Source organism: Chelmon rostratus, chromosome 6 (assembly GCF_017976325.1).
Source record: "Chelmon rostratus isolate fCheRos1 chromosome 6, fCheRos1.pri, whole genome shotgun sequence".
NCBI classification, from domain to species: domain Eukaryota; kingdom Metazoa; phylum Chordata; class Actinopteri; order Chaetodontiformes; family Chaetodontidae; genus Chelmon; species Chelmon rostratus.
Genome location: NC_055663.1, coordinates 16,953,524 through 16,962,781, shown reverse-complemented (window position 1 = coordinate 16,962,781; position 9,258 = coordinate 16,953,524). Strand labels below are relative to the sequence as shown.

Below are 9,258 nucleotides of genomic sequence, written 5' to 3'. Positions count from 1 at the left end.
CATACCTTCACACACTGAGTGCCATCGCAGTTCAATTCCGGTTGCCGAGCCTTTTCACCCCTTTTTCTGTCTTCAAATGGAAATGATTTCCATTGGCCCAAGGTGTCCATGTAAATAGGTGTAAATGAAACCAGATTATGCCTTCCTCCCAGCCCCCTCCTCCCATGGCAATTGTCATGTGATAGCAAAGAGGTGGCACATTAATGGAGCGCCTCTACAGGGGTCTTTTCTGCTCATGTCACTACATAAAACTATCAGATGGTTAGAGGAAGGCCATGGAGGCATCCACTTAGCTCGTCTCATCAAGGACGCCAGATGAAGTCTATTCAGCTCTGCTAGCCGGGACAAGCTGACTTACTTTGCGAGGAACACTTGCAGCGGCCGTCACTCCATAAATGCTCACCGCCCGCCCGCACACCGCAGAGGCGCTCGACCTGCCCGTTTTACGCGCAACGCAACCCCGGCTTTGCCCGCTCTGAAACTTTGCTCTGCGGTTGTTTTCATGAAGAGGTGCAAGCTTTCGACGAGGAATTAAGGGAGACTACTTTTTTTTTTTTTTTTGTTGGCTTTTTCCCCTCCTGAAAATATCGAGGATGCCTCGTCCGGGGAGAAACACGTACAGCGACCAGAAGCCACCTTACTCCTACATCTCCCTCACCGCCATGGCGATCCAGAGCTGCCCGGAGAAGATGCTGCCTCTCAGTGAAATTTACAAGTTCATCATGGATAGATTCCCTTATTATAGAGAAAACACCCAGCGGTGGCAGAACTCTTTGCGACACAACCTGTCCTTCAACGACTGTTTTATTAAAATCCCCCGGCGCCCGGATCAGCCAGGTAAGGGCAGTTTCTGGGCTCTGCACCCCAGCTGCGGGGACATGTTTGAGAACGGAAGTTTCTTGAGACGCCGCAAGAGGTTTAAAGTGTTGACCTCGTCTGATCACTTGGCTCCGAGCAAACAGTCGGATGCTGCCCATTACCTCCAGCAGCAAGCCAAGCTGAGGCTGAGCGCCCTGGCGGCCACTGGCACGCACCTTCCCCAGATGTCAACCTACAACCTCGGAGTGTCCCAGTCGTCAACTTTTAAGCACCCGTTTGCCATCGAGAACATCATCGCCAGAGAGTACAAGGTCCCCGGGAGTCTGGCGTTCTCCACCATGCAGTCCATGTCCGCCGGGTACCCGCTCCACAACCAGCTGACGACAGCCTGGCCCCACATGTACAACACCAGCGTGATTGACACGGCGGCCCCAATCTCCATGGCGAGCAGCGACTACAGTGCCTATGGCATGCCCATCAAGTCCCTGTGTCACGGGGGACAGTCCTTACCGGCCATTCCTGTGCCAATCAAGCCCACCCCGACCTCCATGCCCGGTTTCTCGGCGTTACCTCCACACATCCCCGCGTTTCTATCAAACTCTCCGCAGTCTCTGAGCCCGACGTCCCCACAGACAGCGACGAGCCAAAGCAGCCCGGCGACCCCGAGCGAGACTCTGACGAGCCCCTCCACACTGCAGTCTGTGGCTGTGCACTGACCGGCTGAACTCTCCCCCCGCTGGCCGGCTCCCAGGCCCTCTCTTTTACCGATCCCAAAGTTTCTATTTTCTGTCGTCGGGAACTATCAAGGCGAGTTGCAGTTGCATATCGATCTATTTGTGTATGTGTTGAATGTGTCGCTTTAAATTGTGTCATACGAGTCCAGCACAGAATCGCACAGCGAAGTATTGCTCTTGAAAATGTAAATTATTTGATAGTTCTATTTTTCGGTTTATCGTGACATGTGAGTGTTGAAAGTGGAGCCACTGAGGGGACCCAGGGCCACTTTGTTTTGGCACCATCAACTCTGGTTTCAGAGTGCTTGTAATTCCTGTGGCAGTTTTTCTTTTTTTTTTCCTCAGTTTGATCAAAAAGCAAACCTTTTGCACCCTTTCTGTGTGACCACTGTAATGTCAATGAAATTGCGAGGCAATGGCTCTGTGTTATTGTTTGCTTTTAATACTGGAATGATGGGTAAGGGTATACCAAATAGGAATAGGATTTAAATTTGTTCTTACCATCCCTGTAAAAAAAAAAAAAGAACAAAAAAAAAGAACAAAAAAAACAAAGCAAACTGACTTATGGCATCTTTTCAAAATGGAAAACTAGTATTGTGAGACGTCCTCAAACATGCAAGATGTGAATATTGCAAATAACTGATACTGAAATGTTGTAAAATGCACTTTTTAGTTTTATGTTTTAGATATCTATTTTCCAGAAAATGTTCTGTGAAGCATTTAATTTAAAAAGGCTGTGGTGACCACGTGTATCAGATGCTGTAAATTTGTATTTTTTATTATTATTTTTTTTTTAGGTAAAGCATGCATTCTAAAAACAATTGTGTTGTTCCTGTTGTTGTTATTGTTGTTGTTTTGTTTTTGTTTGTTTGTTTATTTTTTGCAAGCATGCGTGCTTTCGAAAAGTGTGCAAACAGTCTGCAATGAATTGGAAAACAAAAAAAAAACAAGCTGGTCATCGAAATATTTTCTCATTAAAAATGAAGTAAACAATCAAAAATGTTTCTGAAGATTTAATCAAAGACGTCACATATTATTATTATTATTATTATTATTATTATTATTATTATTGGTGTCAGATAACACAGTTTACAGTTATTATTCAGTTGGCAGAAAATGCATTTTTTCCACTCTTCAATTTTTCACGTAATAATAGTGAATAATAATAATATTAATAATAATAATAGCAATAATGATGGTGATTATAGTGCTTTCTTTTTTCTTTAGTCCAGACCTGTTTGATTTCACAGTGTGAGAGTTGCAGAGAAGCAGTGGGGAGAGAAACGAGTCGTGCAGTCGATTAGGATGCATGGAGTTGCGATGCCATAGTCACAGCGCAGACAACTGGGCTCATTCATCAAGCTGTAGGCTAAACACAATTAAGGCCAACAATAAACATTTAGAAAAGCTGCACACAGTGTCCGATTTAATATTGTGACATTCTTCTAATGCCACAGAGGGCGGTTAAATGTGTCATTTGATTTTTTTCTCCCTCCTCCAGGAATCAGTTCAACTGACTGTTTTGACGGTGTATTTTTTTTTTTTTTGCCTTTTTTTTTGGGTAACTTTATTCAACAGGTTTATATATACAGACGGAGAAATGTCCGCAAAAAAGTTCAACATACATTATACTTTCTTCTATTCGATTAGTTTTCAGAATGGCTTAAATAAAAAAAGGAGAAATAACGCGCTTTCTCTGCCTCCTCTGCAGAAAGCAGAAGCCTATTTCAGGGTATTAAACAAATACATTAGAATTCCGTCACTTTATGCAATCGAGTAGATCAAATAAAGGGTCTCGGGCCACTTCATTCTCCCTCATTCACTTGAATTGAAAGTGCAAAGAATAGCAAACTTAGACTGGGCCACCAATGTAGATTTAGCCTTTTTTCAGCAAGACAAAAAGACTGATTTTTCACAAACACATTGCTGACTGGGGAACTAGGAAACGAGCTGCAAGACGCTTTTGGAATTTAAATCCACCCCTCCCCCACGGACTGTTTGGACAACAGTGTTAGTTTTTTTTTTTTTTTTTTTTCCCTCCCCACTTTGTGCATTTGTGTGTGTAACATTAATTCTGACTCTGGATGATTAAATGTATTCAAAGTGCAACGCCAGATTACAAGCTTTAATTTGGAATCAGATTTTATTTTTTTTTTCCTGGCTGGTCGCCACAATGACATTAAAACCACATTATAACAAAACATATGGAACTTTTTTTTATTCAGCACATTAAAGCAATTTAATCCAGCAACGCCTGTGTCAGTGAAAAAAAAAAATGTAATAGCACATAGTGACATACCTGTGCAATTTTTTTCCTATTCATTTGATTTTCAGTGTGCCAACCTTTGTCTTATTTGGTATGTATTGCACTGTTCTAAGTAAAATGTTTATGTAAAATATATAGATGAATGTTTGAAAAGAACTTTTGTGAATAAGAGGTCATTCTTTGTAAAGTCATCCCAGACTATGAGATGTAAAAATAACCCAAAGTCTTCATTTGATGTATTATGTGCTACTCTGGAGCAGACATGCAATATTCAAATGGCACATTGCATTAAAAAAACACCCTGCCATCCTATAATTCTGATTTAAGACAGGGTGCATGGGGCTGATGTTCTATGGAAACTGTTGAAATGCTGCACATGAATGGTGTGGAGTCAGTCTGGGAAAACAAAACGAGGGCGTTGTTTGGCTGCCACTCAGTTCCATTACAATTAAATTAAACACAATCAGCTTTTCCTTTCACAGACTGTTCGAACGAGCCAATGAATTCAACCCGTAAGAGGTAGACCTCTGGCATTAAAAATGATGTAACAGGTGGGAGGAACCACTTATTAGACCTTGCCATGAGGAACTCATATCTGACACCTGACAGAAAAATAAATAGTTTGGAAAACGTCATCTTTTTCTGAATAAAACCCCTCAAACAATAACCGTTTCTGATGCTATGGGTTTTTTTTTAAACCTGCAAATCAACTCAATTTTTAGCCTTCCTTTCCTCCCATAGTAGAAAAAAATTTAATCTGCTCTCAGTCCATCACACAGACAAAATCTTCCACAGCTCAGTAGCATCAGCATGAACTCAGTTCCAAGTGTGTATTGTCCTTGTTCTCTCAACTATGTTTCACTTAGACAAAGCAGAAGGTCATCTTAGGCAGGGGATGAAATATAGACCACATGCAAAACCCCAATGTTGTAGTTTAATTAAAATAATTCATTAAAGTGGAGGCCCAGGGTAATTAGCATGTATAATTTATGATTTGCTTAATGCATGCAGGCAGTGGCCTCCGCAATAAACTCAACTTAACCTCAAGTAGGGAGCTGATACGGACAGGGTGCTGTTATTTACTGTGTGTTTATTGTTTGGATATTTGTCAAGAGGAAGCAAGTGTTTCATAAAACCCCGGCCGTTATCTGCCTTCCGCTGCGCACAAACAACTTATTTGTTTATGAGTTTATCTTGTGGATTTATGCTCAGTCATAAGAGACGCTGTCAGATTAGAGATTTTGGGATTTGCCCTGATTTTTTATTTTTTTTTTGGTGTGTGCACGTTCACAGTCATCCCGCTGGTCACTAGCCTTGAAAGTAGTTTACGCTGACAGAATGAGGACGTGGACAAACAGCACAGAGGTAGCTCCTCTCCTCTCCCACAGCGGACTGTCAGTGCTGACTTTCAGAGGAGGCAAAATAATCAGTGATAGACAAAACTTGCATTAATCATGCTCTGCAAATGTGTCAATCCCTGACAAGCCTTTGACATTTTAAAACATGGCTAGTGGCTGTATTTTATTATTTTCCTCCAAGTACAGGCAGTTTTTATAAAAACAACAAAGTAAAACAAATATTTTCAGATGGAGCTGTGGACCATGGTAAACAGATTTATTTTAGTGGTGAACAGAGCAGCGTGGCGCTCTCCTGATGACTGCGAAAGGAGCCGCTGAATGAGAATCCTTATTCTATCTGACAAACTATGACTCTTTTAAACCAGTTTGTACAAATCGTACACAGTTTGCTCTCAGTAAAACTGACCATTCATTTGATTTTGTCAGATTTTGTGAGCGTGGGAATAATATCCTACAAGTGAGACCCCTGCCCTCACAGTGCACGTCATCATTATGAGACTATATGGTTAAGTCATTGGTCATAATGTGTGACTCCAGGGCTAAATACATTACATGGCTGTGCCGGAGGGCAAAGGGCAGGTATAGTGGGCTGCTGCAGGGAGAGGCAGGGGAACGCGGCAGCATTCAAGGCTGGCTCAGCCAAACACCCATGTGTGCATGAAATTAGAGTGTCAACATCTGATTCATGCTGCTGGGTGGTGACTGTGAAACAAATTATGTCAGCGGGTGGCAGCGGCGAGATTCCACTGAGCTGCAGCAGACAGCGGCTGTGCGGAAGTTACAGCAGGCCGTAGATTCTGTTCCATGAACTGCAGTGAAACTTTTTATGCGATAAATTTAAAGAGTCTCAGTCCGCAATCCGGCTCATCACAAAAATGAGTGAAGCTACAGTTTGAAGAATTGCGTTTTCAATGCATTCCTGAGCTGCAGACAGTGAATTTCAAGCCCACTAATGGAAGCGGGCGTCGTAAAGAAGATGCAATGGTCCTAGGAAATGAGGTGATAATTGTTATTCAAGATAAAGATGCGTATCGTCGCAGGCAGGAGGTGTGAGGTGTGAATGAAAGAGCTCTGACACTGTCAGCAGCGAAACAAGGTTTTCATGAATAAAGATTTCACATCCAGGAAGCATTTTTTCAAATGTAATTTAAGTGGAGATACATTTTGCAAACTGTAATCCTTCGTCCGCTGCTCTTGATGTTTCTTCCTTTTGTTGTGTTTACAGTTTTGGTGGACTTTTCCCCAAATCTGAGGGAAGTGTCTTAGTGTGTGACAGCTTGTAAAGCCCTTCAAGTCAAATGTATGAATTTCAGCCACATAAATAAAACCAACTTGACCTGTTATGTGTGATTTCTTTTGGGCAGGACACTGGTTTCACAACACAGCGACAGCAACTGACATACATTTCCCAATATGTGATGCAACCCTGCGTCGTCTCTGTACAGGCGTAGATGGATCTCTTGTTATTGGCTCCTGAGTGTGTGAAAGTGTTGGGCAGGTTGAGACAGACAACTAACAGAAAAGCATTCGTCAAACTTCAGGCTCCAGACCTGTCAGCCTCAACCTCCAGCCATTACATCTGACATCCGACTCACAGTTCTCACACTTCTAAATCTGATCGTTGAAGTGGGTTGAAATCAGTCAAAGTTGGACTCTTTTTGTTGTGTCCACATGGGCGATAGTGTCTAATTCTGCCGCGTTAGTTGCCGATGCATCTATTTTTAATTCCCCTGTGGTTAATTTGGCATGCCTGTAAAAGGTGTGTTCTGAGTGCCAAAAGTGTCTGTTCTGTCCCAGCTTGTCCTGCCTAGTCTGGCAAATCTGTTGTCCTTGTAGGGTATTTGATAATAATGTTTACCATAAGTCCCACAGCTAGACTTTTACCAAATGCTCGTTCGTGCAGAAGCTCTGTGTGGGAAGCCAGCTAAATACAAACAAGCCACCTTAATGAACGTGCTTCAACAGATTTGACACTCCGGTGTTTTTGGTTCTCAAGTGCTTTAGCTGTGAGGTGTGAGAACTTAGAGCCGATCCTGTGGATTTTAGCAGCCTGCTATTTCCCCTTTAAAATGTGGGACGAAGAGCTAATTCATCACCTTTCCTTGGGATCTTATCGTAGCCTCTCCAGCCATAAACTAACACTCACGCAGGACTTCAAAGGTGCGCGAGATAGCAGAGGTGAGAAAAGGGGCCTGCATCCACTTGGGGCCAGTTCCTTCCAGAGATGAGATGGAGCTGATTAGCGGGAGTGTGCAGCGGGGCCCTGTGGGGCAGCAGCTGGAGGAGCACTCCCCTCGGGAGCGGGGAGAGGTGTGAGTTTTGACAGCTCCTGTCTCTCCCCTCTGGATACTGCAGGGTCAGGGCACCCTCAGCGGGCCCGGGCGCGGCGCTGGATAGGAAGTCGGCAGTAATTGCCATTCAGCCAGTGGGACAGAAGCGGAGGCAACAATAACCAGCGAAGAACACACAGCCCGTTTCCTCTTTGTCTTGATGTGTTTGAGGAAGGATGCTACCTCCTCTCTGACAGAACAAAGCCCCAATAAAGTTCTCACAATCAAATACGGTCTTGCAGAAGTTGCTGAGGCAGATGCATTATTCTGGTGTAGCTGCTGCGCATTCGGTAGCCTTTTCCTTCCCCAGAGAAGGCCCAGATGGCTGCTTGTTATTGCATAACAAGGCCACATTGTTTTGTTAATGTAACTTCATCTGTCTTTGATCTAATCTCATGTTGTCCTGGCCAGCGTGAAAATCCCCATCAAGTGCATGATCCGGCACTACGCTCATTGTGATTGTGATAATCTCCTGCATTGAAATTCCACTTTGTTCCTGTGTTTCTTTGTCAGCGAACACAATGCGAGGTTAATTAGCAGCCACTGGTAACCTCTGCGTTCCTGGATACTTCACCACAGCTGAAGTGTACTCTCCACCGGGGCCGCTGGCACTAACAAGACCAAACACAAGGCCTCGAGCCAATCGAAAGTAAGCAGAATACAAATGCACCAGCAACTTAATCCCTTTCAGGCGAACACACGGCTTCAAAAGCATCAACTGTAATTGTTTCTTCACGTCATTAATTGCTCTCATCACTGTTTACTCTCACGGACTGAAAACACACAGAGGAGGAATCGGCTAAACCAGCGCAGCATCGGGATGTATTTGCATAAACAGGCTGCAGCGATCAAGTTTGTCAAACATTAAAAGGCTCTAATGTGGTTATTATCTGATTCTGAGGTGTCACGGTGTAATTTTCTGTTTCTTCTGTGGCGCAGTAGCTCTCAGCACAGTGCATTTATCTGCAATATTGCCCTTCCGCCACTTCAGATCTCCCCATTCCCTGGTGGTCTAATTTATGTTAAGTCACAAACCTCCCCTATGGCTGTTTTGAAATGTTCAGAATGGAGACTGTGTGCTCCAGGTTTATGCCAGCTCCACAATCCCCTGTATAATTGTTCTCTATGGGAAAGCACATCTCAGTGAAACCATCTGCAAGTCCATGGGGCAGTTTCCTAAGAATGAGTGGACTTCTTAGGGGGTTCCACTGCAATCCAGTTTCTCTTGTGAAGCAAGTAATTAATTCAAATCTCAGGAAGTCAATAGCTGCTTGGATCAGAGGCACGTAGCACACAGCTGCTGATACCTCCGAACACACTGCTTGTCTTCTCAGGAAGTCGCCAAACAAAAAGGTTACAATGGGCGCACACACCCATACAAGGCTCAGATAACACTCGTTTTAAACTGCGATTTCTGCGCACTCTTACCATGCATTGCGCACTTCATTAATCTAAATTTTAGCGATGATAAGAGTCACCAATGCTCTTGAGAAATGGGGTTCTTTGTGAATGATGTAATACAGCGTCATTAAATAAGCTTTCAAGGCTCCGCGGCTCCTCTGGCCACAATTATTTTAGCTCACGTTGATTAGTTTTTTTTTTCTTCAAATGAAAGTTTTAAGCAATAACCTGCTGCAGAATATCGCGCCATTGCGCTCCACAATGATTTGACTTGGCAGGGTCTCGGCCTCCCAGAGCAGTTGGAATCATCTTCACGCGGAGTCAAGTTTCCCAAAATTGTGCGCTGAGAG

General features: G+C 43.5%; 1 protein-coding gene across 1 annotated transcript; it reads left to right on the top strand.

Moving 5' to 3' along the window:
- Nucleotides 1-593: 593 nt before the first annotated feature.
- On the top strand, nucleotides 594-1,535 carry foxb1a (forkhead box B1a). The gene has a single exon (XM_041939702.1). It carries the CDS (start codon nucleotides 594-596, stop codon nucleotides 1,533-1,535), a length of 942 nt encoding a protein of 313 aa, XP_041795636.1.
- Nucleotides 1,536-9,258: the final 7,723 nt, after the last annotated feature.